Source organism: Aquarana catesbeiana, linkage group LG11, assembly GCF_042186555.1.
Source record: "Aquarana catesbeiana isolate 2022-GZ linkage group LG11, ASM4218655v1, whole genome shotgun sequence".
Classification (NCBI taxonomy): Eukaryota; Metazoa; Chordata; class Amphibia; order Anura; family Ranidae; genus Aquarana; species Aquarana catesbeiana.
This window is the reverse complement of record NC_133334.1, coordinates 114,992,838-115,020,766: the sequence shown is the minus strand read 5'-3', so window position 1 is coordinate 115,020,766 and position 27,929 is coordinate 114,992,838. Positions and strand designations below refer to the sequence as shown.

At 41.2% G+C, this 27,929-nt stretch overlaps 1 protein-coding gene across 1 annotated transcript in view; it reads left to right on the top strand.

The window, feature by feature from the left end:
* Window positions 1-27,929, top strand: part of CDHR5 (cadherin related family member 5) — a 154,225-nt gene that overhangs the window by 108,666 nt on the left and 17,630 nt on the right. Inside the window, exons 7-13 of the mRNA XM_073604923.1 lie at window positions 968-1,138; window positions 7,944-8,034; window positions 10,592-10,689; window positions 12,892-13,098; window positions 16,670-16,786; window positions 17,413-17,479; window positions 20,601-21,641. Coding sequence (XP_073461024.1) covers window positions 968-1,138; window positions 7,944-8,034; window positions 10,592-10,689; window positions 12,892-13,098; window positions 16,670-16,786; window positions 17,413-17,479; window positions 20,601-21,641 — 1,792 coding nt within the window. The remainder of the gene's footprint in view (window positions 1-967; window positions 1,139-7,943; window positions 8,035-10,591; window positions 10,690-12,891; window positions 13,099-16,669; window positions 16,787-17,412; window positions 17,480-20,600; window positions 21,642-27,929) is intronic.

Sequence of the window (27,929 nt, the reverse complement as noted above, 5' to 3'; positions counted from 1 at the left end):
TTGTAACCCTTTAAAAGTGAAGCATGAATTTGGGTTAAAAAAGAACAAAAATACAATTACCTAAGATCCGATGCTACATCTGTTCCCCACCAGCTGTAAGCCTGAGAACTGAGTGATCAAACACCACTGATCACTTAGCTCTCTTTCTTCAGACTGCAGAGAGCTGGGACTGTCAGTCACCAGCTCTTTGCTCTGTCCCTCCAGTGCTCACTGGAGCGCTGAGCTGTGGAGGGGGTGGCAGGGGCTGGCTCAGGCTCTTAGCGGTTCGCTGACAGACTGAGCAAGCTGCCAATCCAAGCTTCTGGGTGGATCCCAGCCATATGGTTGGGATATTTTCAGAGGTTAAGCTGGCTCTGTGATGTCAGACAACAGAGGGCTTTAGTCCGCTGTCAGCTGAAAATGGGCCACAGGAGTGCAGAAAGAACTGCGCTCTTGTAAACCATAGGAGAAATACAGCCAAAAAAGCTTTGCCTATATTTCTCCTTTAACTCTGAGTGCTGATGGTTGTGTCCCCGCTTTAGTTTTAATCACTGAACCTCTTTCTGTAGATTTCCATCAGGGGGATTTGGTGAAGCGGGGGAAGCTAAGGCACAAATATCATGTCGTTTTGTGTCCAATACTTTTTAAAGTCCAACCAGCACTCCAATCAGCCTTCTGGTGTTTATAACAGCTGCTGCTTTGTGTGTCTGTCAGTAAAGAGATTTTAAGAAGACTATGGGGAATTGTTGACACACAGACCAGAATGCTGTCAGTAGATGATTCAGTAGTCACACAACAATGACCATCATGGAAACGTCAAAATAATTGCTAAAACAAGTAAAATTCCCACCTCCCAGAATCCTCATTCACATTATTGCCGCGCCCGGATGTATGCATGTTTTAACTATCATTAAATAACTTACATTTCACATGCGAAACTCCAAACACTGAAAACTCACCGCTTTTAACTTTGAATGTATCATTTCAGGACACACTGGATCCTGCTGCACGTCCTAGCCACAGCGCTACGGCAAGCATAGTGATTGACATCTTTGACGCAGATGATAAACCGCCGTTCTTCATGCCATGTACCACGATCTCAACAAAAGTATGTCTCAATTATGGCTACACCGGGAGCGTTACCAGGACTGAACAAGCAGTGAGTGTTAGAATTGATGACACAGTGATTGTATGTCTTTATAGAAAGCAGGACTACTACTAAAGCTTTTGGTTTCGGCATATTCAAAACTGAGGGAGACATCATTATTATAACTGAACAAATTCCCTCAGCTTTCCAGCTGTCCTGTTTAGTAAGACGCCTCATATGATGAGAAGCAGTGCCAGTTGGTTACAGTAAATCTAAACACTGTGCCCCTTTCACACAGGATGTGTCCAGTCTGATCAGCAGGGGATCTGTGAACAGGAATAATTTCTGAATCAGAGAATAATGGAATGGATGTCACTTTTCGTGTCCTTTAATGTTTTCCTGCATTTAAAAAAAACAGAGTTTTCCGGCCCCATATTAGATCTTAATGGACTTGTGTCCACTTACATCTGCTTACCTCAGATCTGTCATGTTTAGGTCCATAAAAACAGAAAAGGACACAGACATTTTCCATTTTTTTCCCAATCTAGATGGCCTTGGAGGTAATCAAATGTAAGAGCACACAAGTCTGTTTATATCTTACTGTCCATAGACTTAAAGTGGAGCTCCAGTCCCCACCCCCTCTCCAAAAATTAAAAATCAGCAGTTACAAATACTGTAGCTGCTGACTTTTAATATTAGGACACTTAACTGTCCAGGGGTCCCGCAATGTCGGCCCCCCCTAAGCTGATTTTTCAATCAGCTCTCGGGTGCTGCCGCCACCTTTTGTTGTAAGGGAACCTGTCAGTGAAGCCTTGCAGCTTTACAGCTTGTTCCCTGCTGCGCATGCACCAAGCGAGCTGCGCTTTCTGAATGGCCCGGTGCAGGGGAAGGAGAAGTGGGGCCGAACTTCCTGCAGCGAGGTCCTCGGCAAGAGTCAAAAACAGGTACCTGCTCCCCTTACCCCCTGAAAGGTGCCAAATGTGGCAGCGGAAGGGGGGGGGGAGCAAACAAGCGGAGTTTTCCCTTTTGGGTGGAGCTTCGCTTTAAGCCGGGTACACACGGGTCGAATGTCGGGAGACATTTGCCAGTTAAAAAACAAAAGCAGCTGAGATTCGGCCTGTGTGCATGTTGGTCTGTTGGACAAGCATGCTGGAAAACCATCAGCCGATCGACTCCCGATCCCGCGCTGGTTGGCGTGTTCTGGCGGGGGAGGGGGGGGGGGGCATCCCCATCAGAACACAAGAGCTCAGCAGGGGAGATCACTGTACTTACATTGCATAGTGAGTACAGCGGCTCTGACCAGAGCTGACAGTTTTTTTCCGTTCAACCTAGTGTGTACCAGACTTTACATGGAGCTTGAAAAATTGACATGCAGACATGACTGGACTGTTCATGTAATAGGAAGCTTACTGGATGACAATTAGTTTGTTAAAACATTGAGGGAAATGTATACAAAACAGAGCACCCAGAATCTGCAGTATCTGTGCATGGCAACCAATCTGCTTCTATCTCTCATTTACAAAGCCTAAGGCAGAAATTCAGTCTCGCTCAGTACCAGCTCTGTGTCCCTCTCCGGAGCCACCAATATAATTTGTGTGCCGATGTGCAGAAGAAATCTGTCCAGCCTTTGGGTCCTGGCAGAGCCCTTCTGCACATCTGTGCATGTGATTTCTTGCACATGTGTAAAGACAGCAAGGTTTCTGGAATACCCCATAGCTCCCAACTGTCCTTGATTTCTAGGGACTGTCCCTGATTTGGATAAAGTCCCTCTGTCCCTCTTTCCTCCTCATTTGTCCCTGATTTTGGTCTGATCTATATAGTTGTATATAAAATGCACTATTTATCTATCAAAAAGTGTTTTACAGTGCTAAACCTTTCATCCAGTTTCTAATTTGTTGAATTTGTATATTTCAAAAGCCAGTATAAAGGAATAGTAGTGTTAAAAAAAGAAGCACTTGTGGGTTTAATTAATAGTTTATTTAGTAGAATTCTTCTTTAAGTGGGCATGGCAGGGGATGTGTTCTACTTTTGCTAATACTGCATGTGTCCCTCATTCCCATTTCAAAATGTTGGGAGGTAGGAATTCCCTAATAGCCATATTTGCACATGCATGGGAAACCCCACGGCTGGGGAAAACCCACGTGTGCTATGATGTGTTAAAGGGCTCGCCCAGGACCCCCCCTCTGCACAGGGGGGCTGAAAAAAGGGGGAATGCCATTCTTGCCTAGATGAAAATTTATATAGTGCTATTTTGCAGCACCAATAAATGGTACAAGTTAAACAAACAAAACAAAAAAACACAAACAAAAACATTAATGTCAGGATAATATCACTTAGATTTTAAAGTTAAGGTACACTTTAACAGATCAAACTGAAGATGGAAGCTGGCACAGCTGCGCCAGATGCTTTGATAAATTGCCCCCATATTTTTTTTTTTCATAAAACACTGTTTTTACATTTTTTCTTTCATGTTTAGCATCTCAGTGCTGACTTCCTCCAGCCACTTCCTATCTACATTCATGTACTCCAGGAATGACTGCATGGCATTTCTCATTGGGGGTTTACTATAGTGATAAAGGGGCACAATGTGTGTCAGCACAGCCACTTGTAGTCTCTACCAGGGGGACAAATGACAGAATGACAATGCAGGAGATACAGTATAATGTATGTTATACCTCACATTAGATTTTAGTGATCAGGTTTAGAGCTACTCCAATTGGATGGGAGAATCGATTAATTTTCTCTCATTCAGCCCATTGTATGAACAAGAAAAAAAATGAAATGTCTATGTTTAGTTTAAACCGCAACTATATCCTCTTAGATATTGCTGAGCCCATTGAGTCATTCTGAACTTATTACATCTGTTCTGATTTGATTTTGATAGCTTTAATCAATTTGTTGGCTTCTTTTAGTTTTAGAGCTCTAGTTTGGGAGTATAACACTAGCACAAAGTCTCATCTTGCTGCAGCAGGAAGGGTGAGACTCCTGGATGGACAGAACAAGGATTTCTCACTACTGAACTCTTAAAGTATAACTAAAGGCATTTTTTTTTAATTTTGGATAGAGTGCAAAGGGATTTGAATGCTTGTCAGTGTCCCAGTTAAGGAGATTTCCCTTCTCTATTTGTCCTGTTTACCATTCTCATTGAAAGTGAAAGTATAGAAAATCACAAATGTTGGGTTGTCCCCAGAAATGTAATAGAGGAGAAATCTTCCAATGGGGAAACTAATTCTGGTTACCTGGGGGTCCAAGGATTTCCCTTAATTTGTAGGGATTTAGTCTCACTTCCTGTTTGGCTATGGCACAGGAAGTAAAGGGAAATCTCCTCACTGGGACACAAATGGCAAAAAAATAAAAAAATAAATCAGGTTATAACCCTTATTAATCTATCCAAAATGGGAAAAATTTTTGCCTAAAGTTCTACTTTAAAGAGAATACAGTTAATGTTTCGACCATTGACCAGTGGGCATTATAGCTTTTAGGAGGAGCCTGACTAATGAAGGACTAGAATCACTGGATGTTTTGTGTATTACTTGTTTTTGCTGTAAAGATAATAACAAGGAAATATTAAATGCATTATTATGCACTTTAATTCCTTGATAAGAGGAGAAATTCCTGTAACCTGTGTGACATTTGATGTACTTTAGACTCCCCTTCTGTAGCTAACCAGTCTTCATGGAAACATTAGTCATTGTGCTATAAAAGTACACAGCTTTGATGTCAGGCATGGTATATCAGGCATGTCTGGTTAAACTTTAATCTATATTTATCTCCATCTGACGTCTGTTAGATTAAATGCTAAAGAATGAACTGCAATATGGAAGGTCATCTGTTACAAAAATATTTCAATAAAAAATTTGTTTACGAGTGTTCAGTGCTGGTTAGCGATTTAGTACAATATATAAAAAAATAAATTAAAAAAAAGCATATTGAAATGTTATATTTTGGAATGTTTCTCTACTTCGAAAATAAAACATAAAAAGTATCAAGCCAAATTATTTTTCCTAGTTTTGAAGAGACATTGGGAGGATTAGAACTCATGCTGGGAACCTATCCAGGGCTGTGTTGGAGAAATTGACCCTCATTTCCTGTTCTGCTGATAGCAATTCACCCGACAGGAAGTAAGAGAAACTCTTTAACATCAACAGAGACAAAAATAAAAATGATTTTCTCTAGTAGGGTAGAGGAAGGCTAGCACCTTGCAGATTTTCTGTGTTTCTGTTGCAGATTTTCAAGCCCTGTGTGATGAAACTGTTGTCAGCAGGGCAGGAAGTGATAAAACAATCTCTGTTTAATGGGGCCCTAGATAGTAATAAAAACCCAACAGGGGCTCTAATCACTCCCCACTCCATCCAAACAAAAAAATTAACCCCATAATTTGTTAATCCTAATTTATTATTATGAAGGGATGAGATTTGTTGAAAGTAGGTAGAGCTTAAGGTGTATTTAAAACCCTATCAATAAACGTATCTTATTTTGTCCTGTATTGTCTGTTACGTATACCATTAAAAGCACTTTGTTATACATTTTCAATAAGTGGGACCTGCCAAAAATCCTGTGAGCTGGACAGTCTGTGCTTTCTAAAAATATATAATGGTGCAGCGCTAGTATAATTAAAAAATAAATAAAATGGAAATATAGGTAATTTAAATTGAATAAAAACCCATAATGATAACAAATAAAAACACAGTGACAATGAAAAAATCAATGTCCAAGTGCAAATATTCCCAAGTTTCAAATATACCAAATATGAAACTGTAAAGATACAAAAATTGAAAAGTGCAAATGCGGTGAAGCAAATAAACTATAAAATCAAAAAACCAATAATGTTATAAAATAAAAAAAAGATAAACAAACAAGTCCACTTTGTGACAAGTAGTGTAGATAGATGAATATATCTTAAAGTGTATATATAAATCTTGCTGGACAAGGCGTTGATTATTGAACCGTCACTAAAAGTGCATGAAGAGTGAAAACAGAGCACCACCACCGATAATACTGAGGCTTCCTGGAGTGTATGGATTCAATAGGACATACACCCCATGAATCATTCAGGCTTTGTCGTGATTAATCACCAATGATCGAAACAACACAGCGGATACAGACGATTGAACAATTTGTTTGATTTTATAGTTTATTTGCTTCACTGCATTTGCACTTTTCAATTTTTGTATCTTTACAGTTTCATATTTGGTATATTTGAAATTTGGGAATATTTGCACTTGGACATTGATTTTTTCATTGTCACTGTGTTTTTTTTTGTTATCATTATGTTTTTATTCAGTTTAGATTACCTATATTTTCATTTTATTTATTTTTGAATGATACTAGCGCTGCACCATTATATATTTTTACATACACTGTTTTTCAACTGTCATTTGCGGTGCTAGCAGCTGCCTTTTGTCTCTTCATGACCTGCAGAACACATCCCCCTTATGTTATGAAAATGCGGAGAAGGGAAGATGCTCTGTAATTCCTAAACACTTCCTATCCTAGAGCAACAACTCTGCTCCCTACAAATACAATACAGAGAGCTGCCTCCCAAGAACAGAAATTGTATTGAAAGCAGGGGCGTTTCTAGGGGGTGGCTATCGGGGCTATAGCCCCGAATCTGGGGCCCATAGCCCCGAGTCTCTTGCCGCAGGGTCCCTGCCTAACCAGCGGGTTGCGGCTGCTGCGGCAGGCGGGCTGGCTGCATGAGAGAGGCGGAGGAGAGGAAAGAAGCGAGCTCTTCACAGCCGGGCCTCTTCAATTTGGGAGCGAGGTGTGGCGAGCAGCAGAGAGATGACATAATCTCACACTGTCCACCACAAATCGGCGCTCTTCCGCCCTCACAGCACGGTCATCATGGAGCTCCGCTTTGCAGCCAGACCCCCCTTGCTTCAATGTCGAAGGTGCAGTAGGGAGCAGCGAGATGACATCATCTCTCACTGCCCACCCCGCATCACCGCTCTCCTGCTCTCACTAAATTGACCAGTGCTGTCAGCCTGCCACCAATGCAGCGTCAATGCACATTTGGTGGCACTGGCTGGTTGGCAAGTGACAATCCACATCAGTTGGCAAGTGACAACCCACATCTGGTGGCCGGTGACGTGACAATCTGCAAATGGTGGCAAGAGATGTGGCAAGTGACAATCTGCAAATGGTGGCAGGAGATGTGGCAAGTGACAATCCACATGTGCTGCCAGGTGAAAGTGGCAAGCGACAATCCACCTCTGGTGGCAGGTGACGGTGGAAAGTAACACGCTGCATCTGGTGACAGGCGACGATGGCAAGTGACATGCTGCATCTGGTGGCAGGAGATGTGGCAAGTGACACGCCCAGGGCTCCCACTGATTCTGCAGTATGGTGAGTTGAACCACTTCATTATATATTAGAATGTAACAATAGAAATAATGCACTTCAATCACCCTGACAACATATCAACCATTATGCCATGATGATTGATGCGCCAACACCAGCCATCGCCCGTGAAAAATTGCTTACCACTGGTCCCCCCCCTGCGGGCATGCAAAAAGGTTGGTGACTGCTGTGGGCTCTAGCCCCAGATCTTTTGCAGACCTAGCAACTCCCCTGATTGAAAGATTTTTAAAAAGTCAGAAAAATAAGAAAAATAATGCAACTACTATACCCTGTAAACTGCAATATATAAAAATTTTGTTTTTGGGTTAAGATACACTTTAATGTTCTTTTTTATTCTGAAACTATGGAAAGAAAAAAAAACAACTAGATAATAAATATATTTTGATTTTATTCACTGATATAAATGCATTAGCAATATGATCATTAAGTTGAGAGACATTTTTGAAAGGTTAAATTAAAAAATAAAGTGTGCACTCCTGAATACACAAGTAATTGTGTTGTATGTTTATTTTAGCCAGGACCTCTGACCCTATTGCCAGGACCTTTATATGCGGTGGATGGGGACTGGGGAATTCGTACTCCTGTTGAATATAGCATCTTCAATGGTAAGCACAAAATGTCTAATGTTTTTCTAATGTTTATCTTCAATGGCTGTCACAAAAATAGATTACCAATGAGTCTTAGATATATCCAGCAGTTTTTTGTCTCTCAGTACCTAAACCACCTCACCCTGTGAGATATTTTCTTTCGTTTTTTTTTTTCAACTGTGCGTAGGAATGTTTGCAGTGTGTTTGAGGTGTACTAGGGGCTCGTTTTAATACAAGTGAATGGAGGCGATTGCAAAGTGTCAACATCTGCTGAACTCTGCAAGCAGTGAGAAACTCTAATACTGTACTTACTAAAGTTGATTATTGTCCTTGCTATATGTGTAGGTCATTTACATACCTCCCACAGCCTGACTGGAATACTACCAGAATGTTGCCAGTTGAGGCCTAGTCATTACTGCTCAGCTCTAGCATTATAGGAGTGAGATTTTTCTCTAATTCAAACTCTCCCACATGCTCTTTCTCTACACTGATGCAGTAGCTCTGAGCTCAGCATTTGAGAGCTCACTCCTGTAATGAAGAAGGTGAGCAGTAATGACTAGGCCTCAATGTCCTAGCAACGTCCTGGGAATATTCCAGTCAGGCTTCAGGAGATACATAAATGGCCTACACCTATAACAATGGCATTATTCAACTATGTTTGTATTTACAGACACCCCTTATCTACATAGACAGTTTTTGGTAAAGGTAAACTAACCCTTTAAACAATTTGGCCTAAAATAGGTGGCTGGGAAGCGATAAAAACATGAGTCAACTGCATATTTTCAATGCCTGTGTGAAAGTGCCCTATGGCTAATGTCACATGAGATTTCTAAAGAAGATGCAGCAGTGAGGTGAAACACTCACCTCCTTGCATGTGTTGTCCCTTCCCTGAAGAAATTTCGGCAGTGAGTGAGCAAGGCTTTGATCCTGAATTTAACAAAGAAGTGATGCATATGAAGCAGACATGTGTTCTCTTAGCTTATTTTAGCAACCCTGTTTCTGGCAAATTCTTGCTTGCATCATGCTTGCAAGAGTGACACAAGTCTAAGAGATACTATCAACATTTTTTGCTTACCTTTACCACCTGCAGGTGTATTGGGATGTTATGGTACATTTATTGACTTGTAACACTGTTCTACAAGCACTGTTATATGACCACACAAAATATCAAGGTAATGGAGGTACTGCACTGTAAGCCAAAGAGGTCAGGATGACGCCTCTCCCTTCCAGTGCCCTGCAAGTCACTGTCTTGATCAAGCTCCCACTGTGCTGATGTACAGTTCGGCACAACAGTGGGAGCTCGACCACAGACTCTCAACCAGGATGCTGTGGCACCCCAGACAAACTCGGACAGCACCCCAGGGACCCCAGTTGAGAAGGGCTGCTCTATTGTACAATAAAGGGCCCGTAACCCTAAAATACAAGGTAACATTTATAAATAAAGCATTGAGAAAATTAATAGTTTCAGTGTCTTGGTAGAAGTTATAAGATTCCCAGGGTAAGAAACTAGAGTTCTTCATAGAAACAACATTAATATTCGTTTTCAAAATGTTACATATCTTTCTATATCTGCTATTAGCTGTTTCTTTTTATATTACAGCTATCATTTTATGTTTAAAGCCCAACTCCAGACATTTTTTTTTAGTTGTGGGTAGAGTGGTGAACATTTAAATTTGTTTGTCATTTGTGATGAAACACGTAGGGCGAGCGACGTGCTGACGTCACCATCATCCCCGTGTCCCAAACGACGGGTAGTTTTGGTTGTGTACATCCGACACACCAAACTTTAGGCATTTTATTCATTTTTACATGTTGAGAATGCTACAAATTTTACACAATAAACCCAAAAATGATTTTATGTTTTGTGGAGCCTTTTGGTCTCTTTCTTGGTGTCAAACTTCATTCCTGCTTACCAGAGGTGTGGAACAGCCCTGAGACGTGGGGAAAGGCCCCGGCTGGGTGTTAAGCCACAGGTGTACTTCGACCCCCTATAACAAGGGGTCCACAGGAGCTGGTAAGCAGTTTCTACAGCTAGTGGTGGATTCACAGCGGTTTTGGTGATGGATGATGGACTATTCCATTAATAAGATCGTTCTTATTTTTCAATACATCACTTTCATTGTGGACAATTTTGCATCATTTGCACATTTATTTATTTGATTAATATGAACTTTATTATCATTATTCATCAATTAGCGTGATTCTCACTATTTCCCATTTTTCTAATTTTATTTATATCTGTGATCCCATTGGGTAGTTTTTTTCCTCACTTTCCTTGTCTCTGTGACACCAGAAAAAGAAAGAGGAGGGGATGACTGACACCAAAACAAGAAAAAGCACAGACAGCAATACATACGCTGTCAGGTGTTCTGAGAAATTTCTTATCCTGACAGCAAGTGATGGAAATTTTATCAGCAAAAAACTGTCTGGGACTATAACCCTTCTAGACTTTCCAAAACAAAATAAAACATTTTGGTTGGAGTTGGGCTTTAATAGTACACAAATTACTAGTTATTAACCTTCAATCTTGTTTGTGTATCAAATCTAACAGACATTCCTTATTTTTTACCTTTAGGAAACAATGACAATGTGTTTAATGTGCACACAACATCTGGAAACATAACCATGAACAAAGCAGTGAATACCTTGGGAAGTTTTGTATTGCAGGTTATGGTACGTATTGATGATAGGATCTTGGAAGGTACAAACTACTGATAACCAGAGCCAGATTAAAACCTTCTAGAAATACAATTATGCCCCGTACACACGGTCGGACATTGATCGGACATTCCGACAACAAAATCCTAGGATTTTTTCCAACGGATGTTGACTCAAACTTGTCTTGCATACACACGGTCACACAAAGTTGTCGGAAAATCCGATCATTCTAAACGCGGTGACGTAAAACACGTACGTCGGGACTATAAACGGGGCAGTAGCCAATAGCTTTCATCTTTTTATTTATTCTGAGCATGCGTGGCACTTTGTGCGTCGGATTTGCGTACACACGATCAGAAATTCCACGGATTTTGTTGTCGGAAAATTTTATAGCCTGCTCTCAAACTTTGTGTGTCGGAAAATCCGATGGAAATTGTGTGATGGAGCCTACACATGGTCGGAATTTCCAACAACAAGGTCCTATCACACATTTTCCGTCGGAAAATCCGACCATGTGTATGGGGCATTAGAGTGCAAGAATACAGGTGCTGTTTCTTAGTAGCTCATAAACATTCCTTGTGTTATAGCCTTAAAATAGGTAATTAATATGGATTTCTGCAAATTAGCCTATTTGTTAAGACCCATAAATAAAAATACGGTATATAAAAAAAAGTTTTGAAGCCCATTCAGGTTTATGTGTAGTGTTAACACGGGTACCACAGTGCAGTGCATTGCAGTGCCAATCATTTAGAATGGCATACCAGTGCACTATAACAATGTATATCCAACACACTCACTTTGAAGTACACCGCAACAAAATGGTACATGTCTGATTTTTAGGCTTTGTGGTGCATTGGCAATCCTTTCAAATGAAAGGGCTGTTTAAATAATGCACAATAAGGTGCTAGATTATACCTGCTAAGTAATGCACAGCAGCCCATAGATCTGAATGGGCCCTGAATGGACAAAGCACAGGTTTCCTGTAATCTTAGTACATATAACCCAACGCTCCACAATGAAGGAGATTTACTAAACCTGGAGCACTCAGAATCTGGTGCAGTTGTGCATCGTAGCCAAACGGCTTCTAACATCAGCTTGATCAATTGAGCTTTGACAATAAAACCTGGAAGCTGATTGGTTTCTATGCAGAGCTGGGGGAACAGAGATGTGCTTAGGGGCATGGAGGTGTTCTGTGGAGTATAAAGATGTGCTAGGGGGTACAGAGTTGTGCTGAGTGGTACGGAGGTGTTCTGTGGAGTATGGAGGTGTTCTGTGGAGAATGAAGATGTGCTAGGGGGTACAGAGTTGTGCTGAGTGGTATGGTGGTGTTCTGTGGAGTATGGAGGTGTTCTGTGGAGAATGAAGATGTGCTAGGGGGTACAGAGTTGTGCTGAGTGGTATGGTGGTGTTCTGTGGAGTATGGAGGTGTTCTGGGGGTGCAGAGGTGTGCTGGGTGGTAAGGAGGAGTTCTGTTGAGTATGGAGATGCTTTGGGGGATACGGAGATGTGCTGAGCGGGACAGAAGTGTTCTGTGGAGTATGGAGGTGTTCTGGGGGTACAGACATGTGCTGGGCGGTAAGGAGGTGTGTTGTGTATGGAGGTGTTCTGGGGTACAGAGATGTACTGAATGGTAAAGGGGTGTTCTGTGGAGTATGGAGGTGTTCTGGGGGTACGGAGATGTGCTGAGGGGTATGGAGGTGTTCTGCAGAGTATGAAGAGGTGATAGAGGGTACAGATTTGTGAAAAAAGAAAAATGATAGAACCGCGCTAACACATTAACTTATGAGCTTCTAACCCCAGATTGTTCAATTAAGCTTTGGTAATAAAACCTAGAAGCTCATTGGTTTTTATGCAGAAGTGAGTCTGATTTTGCACTTTCCAGCTTTAGTAAATAAACCCCATTGTGTACTTAAAAGTGGGGTATGCCTGTACACATCACTGAGTTAATGTGTTAGCGTGGTTCTATAAGTTTTCTTTTTTTTTCTGATTTGTACTGTTTTGTTGTGCAGAAGAACCGCTGCTTTATCATTTAGCTTGTTCACATTTCCATTTTCTTGTGTGTTCTTAGTACACATTATCACACCTTAGCACAGTTTTTTACTTTCTTTTTGATTTGGTACAGATTTGTGACCAACCAAATATTGTGTATTTTTAAGCCAGGAACTGGATCCTTTCCTATGCTTCTTTTCAACTTGACATTGCTTCTTCTCTCCCTAGGCTTACCAAATTGACGATCAAACAAAATATTCAACAACCTCAGTTGTAATTGAAGTAAAAGAAAAAAACAACTTCCCACCAACTTTTGAAAAGTCTGTTTACTCCGGAATGATCCCATCAGATTCTGCAATTGGAACTTTTGTTTTGGATTTAAATGACCCAATTAGAACACTTGTAGTGTTTGCAGCTGATGATGACTTCCCAGATGTAAGTAACTCAGATTACAACTTCTAGTTTGAACAGGAAAAAAAATATATAGTGACATAGATTATCATTTTTAGAGAGAAGCAGATTGCACAGATAAAAAAAAAAAAAAATTACGTAGGCCTAATTAACCAGTTTTATTAGGTCATCTTATGTCCTCTCATGCTTTGAATTGGATAAATCATTCATTCGATGCATTAGCACTCTTCCATTGCAGTTCTGGGTCTTAGGTTTGATTCTCACTGTGATTGCATGTTTTTCTCTAGTTATTTTTTTTGGTTTCTTCCCAGTCCCAATATATAGTTAGGTTAATTGGCTTTCTTCCGAACTGGCCCCACTATGAAATGAATGTGCTAGGAAAGCTCATTGTAAACTCATTTGAGGGAATGGTTCTTGAATAGACTACATGTAGCTGATCTTATCAATTCCCCATTACTGACTTAGTGTGCATTCTTGCACACTATGGGGTTGATATACTAAAGACAAATAGGCTGTTCATTTTGCAAGGGAATTATCCCCATAGTTTGGTGAATGTGGTGAGATTTCACTTTGCAAAAAATACCCAATCACATGCCATTAGCTTGCACATAATTGGATGGTGGAAATCAGAACTTCACCTCATTCATTAAGTTCTGGGGAAATTCGTTTGCAGTGAACAGTCTATTTGTCCTTAGTAAATCAACCCAGTGTGTTTCTGTGTTAAGGCGGCCAATTTGTTACAGGCAGGGCTATGCTTTCTCATGTCAGATCTGCCATTGTAATGACTCATGGCGTGATGACTGATTGAAGAATATTAGAGCAGTAGCACAAGAGGTAGTGGAAGCACAGATCCACAAAAGAATGAAGTAGAAGCCGTGAGATACTTGCACTGCAGGTCCCTGGGTATAGCTTCCACTCCAGCAAAGATAACAGAAAATGACATCACCAAACCTCACTTCAAATTTTAAGAGGCTTAGTGTTTTAGATATGATACTTCAAATATACAGCTATGAGACTCAAGATACATAAGTGCACTGCTATTTTTTGGGAGGAATTCCATGTAAAGGCAATTTTTAATGCGGAAATCTAGGCACATTTAACATTTCTAGATGTTCTCTATAATATAGTAAATCATCCCTTTTTTAGTTCAGGTTCACTTTAAAAATAAATGTAAAGGAAACAGAGTTACTGAAGCCTTTGGCCCTTGTCCCGGAGGACATGTCAGTCATTATAAATAACATTTCACTCATAAGGTCTGTCATGTGTGATTGTAGCTATTCATATAGAGATGGTGTTAAAGTGGTAGTAAACCGCAGCATTAAAAAAAAAAATACCCGGCAAGGCAATGGCATAATGTGCTAGTATGCATCGCATACTAACACATTATGAAATACTTACCTCAGAACAAAGCTCACTAGCGATGCGCTATCACTGCTGACAGGGCTTCCTTCTTCACCTGGCCTTCCTTCCAGGTTCATTGTCTCCAGCTGCTTGAGTGGCCAGAGCTATGATGCGCGGGGGGGAACCCTTGGCTCTGGCACAAAGCTCTGAAGGTCTGGCACGGTATGCCGGACCTTCAGAGTGCATGAACCTGTGACATCACTGGCTGCATCTGGTGTGAATATCTCCTAAACACCACAAGTTTGGGAGATAGTCACTGTACCTACAGGTAGTCCTTATTATAGGCTTACCTGTAGGTACAAGTGCAAAAAAATGAGTTTTTTTTGTTCTAGCATATGCTCTCCATTGACTAGGAGTGTGCTGTACCCAAGCATTATGCCCGTGTGTTAAAGCACCAACTAACTATCCTCAGCTAAAAAAAATTAGACCTAACCCAACAAACATATTACTTCTATGTTCTTTATAGCTTAATTGCTGCTATATCTATGCCTTTATTTGTCTGCAGGGCATTTTCACAATCTGAGCACATAGAATTCACAGTAATTACCCCAACATTCATCCACTTACTCCTGATTAGTTCTGACTGGTCACATGAATTTAGTTTAAAGTGTAGCTCCACTTTTGTTAAGAAAAAAAAACAATTTCCCTGGTCAGTTACACCACACCGCAAAGATATTAGCAGCTTTCATTGTAAAGTCTTGCCTGCTACTTATTGTAAAGAATCCCACACATAAAGCTCACCAAAACCTACTCCCTGCAGTCACTTCCTACTTCGAGTGCTAAGCAGTAGAGTTTTCCTTTTCCTACTAATCACATTATTAGATTCTGTGTTGTAGTAGGTAGTGTGAACTGGGAACAGGAGTGGGACATTTACATGAGCAGGAAATCACATGTTCTTTTTACAGTGTACTGGACACCACCATTCATGTAAACCGTGTGTGATTTTTTTGCCAGTTTTAGAAAAATTATATCTGTCTGCATATTGCACTAGAAGGGTTATTTTATTAACACTTAGTGCCCCAGTTATAAAGCAGAAGTACATTACAAAGTGATATGAGGAAAGGAAATGAGCCAGGCAGATGCCATTATTCTCTATCCCTGACAATGTCTAGAGTAGACAAAATGCGTTGGGTGGGGCTTTGTGTCAGTGACATCACTTCTATCAAGTGGAGCGCACTCTTGCATCCAGGAAGACGTGGCTGATGCGGCACTCTGTGTTCTACATAGCTTGATGTGACTTCTTAGTGCCAGGGAGGGCACTTTTTAATGTAAGTGCACACTTTGTTTTAAGTTCTTTGCCATTTTAATAAAGGGTAATACACTTTTACTGGATTCTTCCTGTCTTGATTTATGAATCTCAGTGATGGGACTGGAGGCAGATAGTGAGGTTCTGGATGGTATAATAAACAAGGGGCTGAGTACAGAAGTGTGCAAAAAATGACTAATGTGGAAGTTGAAGCAGAGGAGCAAAGTGATCCCATTAGATACAGCATAAAAGTGAAGGCAGAAAGGGGCAAGCAGGTCTGGTGAGTGTTCTGCACTCTGGGGTTAGGAGAGCACGAAGGAGGAGGTGCACTATAGTACCAACACGTGAGAAGGGTGAAAGAGACACATTATCAAAGGAAATCTTAATTTTAACACAGAAATTAGTTTGCACTGGTTTAGGGATTTAAATAAGATTTAATTTTGGGCATATATTAGTATATATTGAGTAACATGCACAAATCCGGAATATTGCTGCACTCGTTGGTATCTTTATTGAACCATTAAAATGACATGACAGGTATAACAGGAGCATTAAAAGGTGACGCGTTTTGCGTTAAATTCAGCACTTAATCAAACCTCATTAGTATATATTGATTTGGGAGACTCATGGGTAGGTTTGCAAGGCGAGCCCAAGTTTAGAAAATCTGAACATAAAAAACTTTGCTCTGGCCCAGACTGGCCTGCCAGTTTATTTTCTTCACAATTTATGGTATATTTCTAGATGTACTTTTTTCTGCAAAAAGAAGTGGGGGATCCTGTTTTCTTTCTTTTGTTTATTATTTCTTTCTTCATGAACGTTCACCAATATTATATATTTCATAATTTCATAGCCATCTGTATAAAATGATAGCAGTTGAGAATGATTTTCATGTATACAATTTGTTGATAACCTTTCACAAAAAACATTTTTTCTTTCTTTTTATCGCAGAAACGGAATCCATCTTTGGTGTATAAGATAGATAACAGCACTGCTTTTAGAATTCTCCAGGATGGCTACATTTTGACCAATGCTGTAATCACTACTCCAAGCACCATTGTATTACAAGTAAGTTCTGAGAAAGTTCAGTTTTTTGACATGATTATGGTGAAAATGTTTTTAATGCCAATACTTCTGTTCAAAACGGGTAATAAATAGGGTAAGGATTATAAACAGTATGCCACTATATTGTTTGGCACAATATACTAATGTTTTAATTTTAGAAGTGGCCTTTATTAAAGGTCCCAGTGGGGTTGATTTACTAAAAATTGACGGTGAAAAATCTGGGGCAGATGTGCATGGTAGTCAATTAGCTTCTAACTTCAGCTTGTTCAATTAAGCTTTGACAAAAAAAAAATAATAGGATAATAATTATGCTGATAGCTAACAATTTGGAATACCATAAACATATTACAGGGCACAATGGAATATTATATTGGGCTCAAGAAATAGCTTAGATATCTGAATAAGCTTGCAAAAAAAAAAAAACCCTGCCTTTCTTCTTGAGTTGCTGGTGTGTTGCTCAATTTACAAAGCTTTAATGCAAGCCATGTGACTATAATTATCAAATCTTATTGTACTCAACTAAAAATAACTGTCACTTTTTGAAAATAAGTATCCATACCCTGCTGCTTTGTGAATTGTCAAAGAATTCTTTTGAGTTGTCATAAACAGTATGGCCTTCTTTAACACAGGTGTCTGCGACTGACAGTTCAACAAATGAGAAGGCCACAACCTTGGTCTCAGTGGAAGTTATTGCAGGTGAGGTTTTCTTACTGGACATTAGTCTGTTCAACCAGAAAAAAAAAATACAGTTTTTAGACCAATATTATTCTTCAGCACAGACTCATAGGTTAAAAAAGTTACAACTCAGAGCATGTTGTGTCTAGTCCATGATGATCTATAGTAAGGTTCCCAGCCATTGACAGAGTCTCTGCTACACTAACATAGATGTATAAATTATGTAATGGCAGTGAAATGAAACTTTGGAAATCATAATTATTCGGAGAAGCATGATCACAAGTTCTGTGGACAGCGAAGGAGTCTCCTGCACTGAAAGAGCCTGAAAGTATTCTGGATGGAGGTTTTTCAGCTTCAGGGTTAGAGTGCTGTCAGAGTTGTATATTCAATACTGCGGATTCTTTCTCCACATAAGCTATATAGGGGCTCCCTAATGCCCCGTACACACGGTCGGATTTTCCGATAGAAAATGTGTGATAGGACCTTGTCTGAAATTCCAACCGTGTGTGGGCTCCATCACACATTTTCCATTGGATTTTCCGACACACAAAGTTTGAGAGCAGGCTATAAAATTTTCCGACAACAAAATCCGTTGTCGGAATTTCCGATCGTGTGTACACAAATCTGACGCACAAAGTGCCACGCATGCTCAGAATAAATAAAGAGATGAAAGCTATTGGCTACTGCCCCGTTTATAGTCCCGATGTACGTGTTTTATGTCACCGCGTTCAGAACAACTTTGTGTGACCGTGTGTATGCAAGACAAGTTTGAGCCAACATCCATTGGAAAAAATCCTAGGATTTTGTTGTCGGAATGTCCGATCAATGTCCGACCGTGTGTACGGGGCATTATAGTCTATTTTAATGTAGGCTCGTAATGCCCCTTATACAGCAATCATCTTTTGTCAGTAATAGATTTAAAAAAAAAAAAAAACAATAAAATAATAAGCTCTCACTCCCTTCAGAAACCTAGGTACAGATATAACTTACACCTGCACATAAAACTTATATAATCTGGGCTCACAGAAATACAAATTCCTGTACAACCTAGAAGTATCAGAATACATCCGGAAGCCTTATTTAGGATAATGGCAAGCAAGTGAACAAATTTAATTTAGGGTCATTTATTTATAATTGTACACATCTTGGTTTTCTTTTAGTAAATATCTTGTAAATCATATCGGGTTGTGTTCTCTAATAACAATTTACTGTAATTTTCTAAAGGTCATTTTAATAACTATCTGTAGGATTACTGTGGTCCATACACTACAATGGTGATACTATCTTTTGATTTGATGGCGTGAGGGTTCTGCTTCGAGCAAGCAGCAAATGTAAGAAACCATGCAGCAAAATTGCAAACAGAAGACTGCTCATCTGAAATTTGAAAATATAGTTGTCTGATTAAGACACAGGCTACCTAAAGTGGTGTTAAACCCTCGTTCTTTTTTCCAATAAAATAACAAACATGCCTATACTTACCTGCTCTGTGCAATGCTTTTGCACAGCGCAGCCCGGATCCTCTTTTTCTGGTGTCTCTTTCCCTGGGGCAACCCATGCGTGTCTGCTCCCGAGTCCCGCTGCTGAGTCTATTGACACAGACAGTGGGACTCAGCCCTGCCCCCCCCCCCCTGCTCCTGAGGAGGGAGACAGCGGCGGGAGCTGCTGTGCTCGTGAACATCGCTGAATCGGATCAGGCTCAGGTAAGTATTAGGGGGGCTGCAGGACAGAAGGTTTTTCACCTTAATGCAAAGAATAAGGTGAAAAACCTTAGGGCTTTAGAACCACCTTAAGTTTAGAAGCTCATTGAGGTTGATTTTTTAAAGCGGAAGTAAACCCATCCATAAAACAGTTTATTTTCCAGCACGTGCCGGAAATATAACACTCCCATTGGTTGTGCTCGCAACCAAACTGTCAAACCATCCAACGGCTGGTGTCATAACTGATCACATGTGCGGCATCATGGCAGTTGTAGATTAAACAGAGGCAAAGATTGCAGCTTCCTTGGCTGAAAACGATAGGGGGATTTACTTACACTTTAAAGGTTTTGAGAATGTTCATTTCAAAAGTGAATATTCATCGTGGTGGCCAGTTTTGTTAGTGTAGATGAACCTTTTTACCCTTGACGACCCCTTGAAATATTCTGAGGCATCAGGGAACCTCTGCTAAAAAGTGATATATCTCTTTGTGATGTGCGTTGCCTTTCCATGTACACCTTACTGCAAAAGCTTGTTATAGGTTAGGGTTGTTGCCACTTTTTTTTATATAAAAAGTAATATAATGTATCTACAGCTTATAGTACATCAACATGATCATTGAGTTGTAGATGCACAACAAAATCCACCACCACTGAGACAGGCACCATTATAAGTAAACTCCAAAAGCTTATACAGGCAATTGGAATAAGCACTACACTTCTACTATTGGAACACCACTACAAGTAAAACTCCTGCTACTGGCACAACCACAACCATTAGCATGAGTGCAGGAACAACTACAACTTCAGCTCCTGCTCCAGCAATAAAGCAACACTATCACCAAAATAAGAAAAATAAACTGAAACTTCATTTTTTAACATCACATTTTCTCATATTTGCACACCTGGTAAAGACGAACTTTATTATGTCAGTAGCTACAATTACTCTAGCTGCTGATTAATTACCAACCCATTAAATCCAACACTGTCTTTCTGGCCCTCAAAATATTCACAGCTTCTCTTCCTGTGCCACCATTTTGGATTTGGGAACCGGTTGTGACTTCCATATCACTTATAGCCACCACCCTACTGCGCATGTGTGAGATCTGAGATCTGCCACATGGGGCACATTGTCCTGAAGTCTCCATGGCTGTGTGACAAGTGAGTAAAGGTCAGCTATAAAAAGATCTTTATTTGGTGATTAATTACATAAATCCTAACATGTAATAGCTCCATATACCTACTTAGCTCTCACTGGTCCTATAAAGTTGTATTTTGAGACTTACACCTATAATCCTTTTCAGGTCATTATGGTTAAAGAATACACATTGTCATTATTTTTTTACAGTGATACAGTATATATAGAGATGTTTATATCTTCAGAGGCCACTGCCTGATCTGAGATGTATATACATAATAATATACATTTGTCAATCCTTTTTTATGCAGCTACCACCACTATTCCTACTACTACTACTACTACTACTACTACTACTACTACTACTACTACAAAATCTCCTACAGCAACTAATATAGGTACCACTACCACTACGACACCTGGTACTGGTACAACAACAACTACTACAAAAGGTACCGGCACAACTACAACATCAACTCCTGGAACCGGCACAACAACAACAACTACCAAGGGTACAGGCACCACCACAACTTCAACTCCTGGAACTGGCACAACAACAACTACTACCAAGGGTACAGGCACCACCACAACTTCAACTCCTGGAACTGGCACAACAACAACTACTACCAAGGGTACAGGCACTACCACAACTTCAACTCCTGGAACTGGCACAACAACTACTACTACTAAGGGTACAGGCCCCACCACAACTTCAACTCCTGGAACTGGCACAACAACAACTACTACCAAGGGTACAGGCACTACCACAACTTCAACTCCCAGAACTGGCACAACAACTACTACTACTAAGGGTACAGGCACCACCACAACTTCAACTCCTGGAACTGGCACAACAACAACTACTACCAAGGGTACAGGCACCACCACAACTTCAACTCCTGGAACTGGGACAACAACAACTACTACCAAGGGTACAGGCACCACCACAACTTCAACTCCTGGAACTGGCACAACAACAACTACTACCAAGGGTACAGGCACCACCACAACTCCAACTCCTGGAACTGGCACAACAACTACTACTACGAGGGGTACAGGCACCACCACAACTTCAACTACTGGAACTGGCACAACAACTACTACTACCAAGGGTACAGGCACCACCACAACTTCAACTCCTGGAACTGGCACAACAACTACTACTACCAAGGGTACAGGCACCACCACAACTTCAACTCCTGGTACAGGCACAACCACTACCAAGGATACAGGCAGAACTATAACTTCAGCTTCTGCTACTGGTATAATATCAACTACAACTTCTAGTACTGGCACATCGACAACAACATCTCCTGGTGCTGGCACAACACAATCCACCGCTACCAGAACAGGTACCACTATGAGTACAATTCCAAATAGTCAAACAGCAAGAACAGCCGCTAGAAGTTTTACGTCCAAAAGTGTAACTCCAGGTGCTGTTCCACTGGGGACACCAATACTGCTATACCTAGGACAGACACTAGTGCAACAAGCAGACCTGTGGCAGGTGTAACCACAACACTTACACATGTTACAATAGCTATCACTAATGGGACAGGCACACACACTGCTGCCACAAATGCCATAAAGACAAGTTTGTCTATGTCAAGACCGCAGCATTAAAAGGGACGCCATCACCAAAATATGAAAAAAAAGCCTTCATAGATAAAATTAAACTCCAGCCCTTTGTTCAGTCTTGTGCAATTTTACATACTCCTCCTTCTACTGTACTGAGATTGTTTACTCTGATTTCTCTGCACACTTTGAGCTTCCCACAGCGTTCATTGGAAGCTGCAGAAAGTCAGATAGAGCCCATCTCATTTTATGGCTAGAGGATGTCCAACATAATCTCTTGCTCTTTCCTCCCCTGCCTTACTGTACCTTCCCTAGTCCTTTCATTCATTTACCTTGGGGTCAGCATTACACATGGGTGTTACCTAGGATAGGATGCATGTAAATGCAGCCTGCCTAGGAATGCCCACTTCTCCAGACTGACATCCACCCTGCATTTTGATATCTGCATAATTCTTAACAAGAGCCAGCCAATTGCTTGCATCAGGGCTGATGGATTTTGAAAGGTGTACAGAGACAGGGTGCTCTGATGTTTTTCAGACACACACCATGTGTATGTATACAGCACCATACGGGCTCCTCCCACCAGCCATGATCTACCTTCACTGACTAGAGAAGCACAAAGACCCAGTGATAACATCACTGGATCTTAAAAAAGGACGTAATGCAAATGGAAAGGTTTTATTTATAAGTATAATTAGCTTGTTGATGAGGTTGAAAAGAGGAACTGGGGTAGACAAAATATGAACTGATTAAATTTTAGATTTAATAACCAAAAGAGAAAATCTCTCTCCTGCGCTCAAGTGTCTAGATTCTCAGTGTGTGATAGGGCCAGTAGGCTTTAGTGGTATCTGGCGTCTTGCAGCCCTCTTCAGAATGTTGGGCATTCAAAAACTACAAAGAGGAAACAAAAAGAAGAGAGGGCGCACCGACCTAGTGCATTACCACTGGTAGCGTTTATTAAAAAGTAAATGACAAGTAATATACTCACAAACGAGCTTGAAATACAGGCATGGACATAAACTGCAAGTATGCAGTAACAGACACCAGGATAAAATAGGACCGCACATCAAGTAGATGCGGCAACGGCTGGCGTGTTTCGGGGGCGAGCCCCTTTCCTCAGTGCCTAAGCGGGTGGTAACTGCTCACAGGTAAGAGCTCCTCTATATATGCGTGCATACATGTAACCAAGCCTCCCAGTAATCACCAGCACCAGCCCACCATGGCCACTCCCACTTCCCAAAAACATAACCCTCCCAGCTGAAAGGACCCTCTCTGGTGTCACCATGCCTTCTTAGTAACACCATGGTAATCTCACATCCAAGAAAAAGCGTGCATATTAATCAATCATAATTATTGGTATAATAGGTGTACCCAATCATAGTACACAATAAAGGACTTTACCTGCGGGCTAATACAGGCCATCTAGGGCTATGATCTGGCCACCTGGCAAGTATAGATGTAAATGTGAATGTAAACAGGCGAAAGTAACCATATCATCTGTGCCACCTCTGCAGATCAATCAGTCATATTGCACAAGAAGGGACTTTACCTACGGGCTGATTAGGGACTGTCCAGGGCTATAGCACGGTCACATCACAAATGCAGATGTAAGTATAAGTGTGGACAGGCAGAGGTAGCAGTACCACCTGTGCCACCTCTGCAAATAGGAAAAGTAGTATTGGCTGTACATACCGGAGGGGGCTACAGAGGACCTTCGGATGGCTTTAGAGGGCTCTAGATGCCGGTGGAACGCACACCGCCTTGAGAACCCGGAAATGCGGATACAAATGCGCTCCACCGGCGATTTCTGGCTACCTAAAACGTCATTTCTGCCCGCGCATGCGCAGTGGACACAGGCCGGAAGTGCGGGTGGATATGCGTTCCACCCCGCTACCTCCGACCACTTCAGCCCATACTCACTGTAAGCGAGAATGTATGGGTGCGCATGCATTCCCTCTGTACAGGCTCGCAGATGTGAAAGGATATGTGAGGCTGGTCGTCGCCTGGATTGACTCAGCATGATGTTATACATTGCTAATTCAACCCCACACAAGCACACTTCCTCTATGAGTGTATTGAGTTCACGCTGACTCATAACTATTTTATGTTCATGGATAGCTTCTATAGGCAGGTGAAGGGCACTGCGATGGGTGCCCTCTAAAGCCATCCAAAGGTCCTCTGTAACCCCCTCCGGTATGTACAGCCGATACTACTTTTCCTATTTGCAGAGGTGGCACAGGTGGTACTGCTACCTCTGCCTGTCCACACTTATACTTACATCTGCATTTGTGATGTGACCGTGCTATAGCCCTGGACAGTCCCTAATCAGCCCGTAGGTAAAGTCCCTTCTTGTGCAATATGATTGATTGATTTGCAGAGGTGGCACAGATGATATGGTTACTTTTGCCTGTTTACATTCACATTTACATCTATACTTGCCAGGTGGCCAGATCATAGCCCTAGATGGCCTGTATTAGCCCGCAGTTAAATTCCTTTATTGTGTACTATGATTGGGTACACCTATTATACCAATAATTATGATTGATTAATATGCACGCTTTTTCTTGGATGTGAGATTACCATGGTGTTACTATGAAGACATGGTGACACCAGAGAGGGTTCTTTCTGCTGGGAGGGTTATGTTTTTGGGAAGTGGGAGTGGCCATGGTGGGCTGGTGCTGGTGATTACTGGGAGGCTTGGTTACATGTATGCACACATATATAGAGGAGCTCTTACCTGTGAGCAGTTACCACTCGCTTAGGCTCTGAGGAAAGGGGCTCGCCCCTGAAACGCGCCAGCCGTTGCCGCATCTACTTGATGTCCGGTCCTATTTTATCCTGGTGTCTGTTACTGCATACTTGCAGTTTATGTCCATGCCTGTATTTCAAGCTCGTTTGTGAGTATATTACTTGTCATTTACTTTTTAATAAACGCTACCAGTGGTAATGCGCTAGGTCGGTGCGCCCTCTCTTCTTTTTGTTTCTTCTTTTTGTTTTTTGTTTTTTTTTAAACTTTAGATTTAATATCATAGTTTTCTCATATTTTCTTACCTGTTAAAAAGATCTATGTGTAGCAATACATTAATCATATAGATCTTATACTTTTAAGCAGCCAGTAGCTACTTAGCTCTCCACCCACTTTTAATTTTAACTTGCATCTTCAAAACAGAGTCCTATGGGGGCTGTGATAAAATACAATAACACAAACCTACTGTTAGCTTATTTAGATTACGAAAACAAGTGTGAACAAATATCTGCGCTAACTAGAAAGGAAGGTTAACAGCCAGCATAGTTTGTTGATTCATCAATCGCATATAAAAAAGTCAAAATGCAGCGCTAAATAAAAACAAAATAATCAAATGAATATAATAGTCCATTGAAACTATTTTGAAGAGTAGAAATGACGTGAAGCCTCCACCAAACTTCAGTGTGCACAAAGAAAGCACACCACACCTACGTGCTGCCAATCTGCTTATCAGAAAAATATGAAAAGCATGCGATGTAATCATATGATGCCAAGGCTCAACTGAAACTCCAAATGACACACTCCATCACAGACAGTCAGAAAATGGGAAAGGCCAGGTAGTCACAAAACATCAGGACATCAAGGTTCACATGGGAAGATGAATGGATTATGCAGTCACCAGCAGGATAACCCAGTAAGAAGAGAGCAATAAAAGTGAAGCCCGTATAGGTAAAAAAATATAGGCATTTATTGTAGTCTACAAGTATACAGTATGCATCATCACAGAAAGAAAATGGTCCACGGCTCACAGCGTGCTTGAATCCTCCCCACTGTATCTTTATATTCTGACAGCGGGGAGACTTCCCCGCTGTCAGAATACACTGATCAGCGCTGCAGTCTATAGCCCGCCCTGTGGCACTAACTGAGCAAAAAATGTTCCAAAGGACTGGATGAGCAAAAGTCAATTAGTAGATCGACTTCTGTTCAACCACAGTGGCCATCCATGGATTGAACCAACCACATTTCGATCCATGTATGACCAGCTTAAGACTTGATCATTTGATAGACTTTAGAGTTAAAGCTGATCTTCACCCTAAACTAATTCTCATATTGCCCTGCCTCCTCCCCCTCCCACAATTGGGTATGTACAGTATTTTTTATCGCCTAGGTGAGAATGACATTTGTGCCCCCCCCCCCCCATCCAGATTCTGCATGTGTGCAGATGTACTTCAGAGCTTTGGGTCCCAACTGAGTCATGCATCACTTTACTGCACAAAGGATGGGCTGTAAACAAAAGGCTGCTTGGCCAGTGTCAGAAACTAGGTTTGGTGTCACCAGGTGCGGAAAAACACCAGGTGACACCCCCCCACCACCGATCGGCTTCTGTCCTTTCTAGCCTGCACAGTACCACCAGCTCCTGTAAATGGATGCGGTCGGTGCCAGCGTTGATCCGTGCGCTGTCACGGATGGGGGTGACACCATCGCACATCCTACTTGATGGCGTCATCCGGGTGCGGTTCGCACCCCCATAGCGATGCCACTGTATAGTCATAAGCTTTCCCCTGCAGATGTGTCTCTAGTGTTCCACTGTGATGATATAAAAAAATAAGAAAAGGCCTGTGCCATTTCATGCTATTACCACCAGTCAGTAATCATGTTGTTCAGTAGCTACCTATAAGTGCTGGATGCACTTTTTTCTTTTAGGATTAAGGACATCTGCACTAAACACTGGCACTTATTGAAATGCAATAACCCAGTCAAAACATTTGACCGTAGACACCCATGATGTGTGTTTAGAAAGGCTCACCCATGGTGGTATTTCCTGGGGGAGACAGATACATAGGAAAAATTAAGGTGGAGTGCCTAAATGTAGTAGTTGTGGTTTCTGTTGAAGTATGATATAGGAACCATCCCTTTGCCTGTCCATGGGAAGGCTCCTTAGGGGCAGGGGATGCATTGCAGCAAGGAGAGGGTAGCTCACATGTTGACCTTAATTTGCAGGTACTTCTATGTGGGGAAAACTATCAGAGACCCATTCAAAGATATTTATTTGATCTACTTCTGATACCACCGTGTTTAATCTCATATCTCCTACAGCCAGACATTTTGCCCTGGTACACAAAAGGGATACTAGCATGTTGAAATGCTAGGTGGTTAAATGAGTGTATGGGAACCTGAGAGGAGGAAATTTTAATCAACTGTTGTTAGAAAAAAATGGATTTCTGAACTGGAAGCTCCTGGGTTAATATAGTTTGATATCTAGTTCCTTTCTTTTGAAATCAGTGGGTTTTTTGTATTTTACATTCATTATTTTTTTATCTTATGGATTTGGAGAAGATCACAGTAGCTGTCACCTCCAGCACTGCCACTTAAGGAGTCGTGCAGAGAACACACAAGAAGCCTTCCCTATGACGCAGCCAGTGGAATACTGGCAAAGTTGGTCAACTGTGGCTTTTTTTCCTACCTTAACCCGCTCCCCCTGGGATTGTGTAGATTATTTTGAGTCATGAGGAATATACATCCACATTTTTACTTGACTGTGACACATCTATGAGCTATGTTTATGTGGTGACAAAAGAGGCCAAACATTGGATGCCACACTGCAAGTCTATGTGAAAAATTAGATGGATTGGTTGTACTGCATTCTTTAATTAAATATCAATATTACAGTGCTTACAGTCCAAAATATATGTGTATGTATAACAGTGACAAACATCATGTCCTTGATGATGCCCTGTGGGAGGGGTGAAACGCGTTGATATTTTTTCTGGCTTTGCAACGAAAGAGGTCACTTCCATCCTCTGTGGACCGCACACAGAGTCGTGGTGTACCCGGAAGAGCCTCGTTATTGTTCCAATGCCCATTTTATTCAGAGATTTATTAAGTGGAATTTTTTTATTGCGCACATAAATCTTTCTTACTGTGCTTCACCATGAGTACCTTTTTCTTTTATTGAGCCTGGTGGATATTCCACCTGCCCTAAAAAGTAGCATTTTGGAGACCTCAATAAGGATGCCAAAGAGGCCTGGTATTCCTAACACTAAATACATGTGTGCTTAACCCCCAGACTAAAAAGCTGAAGGTCCATTTTCTCGGGTGA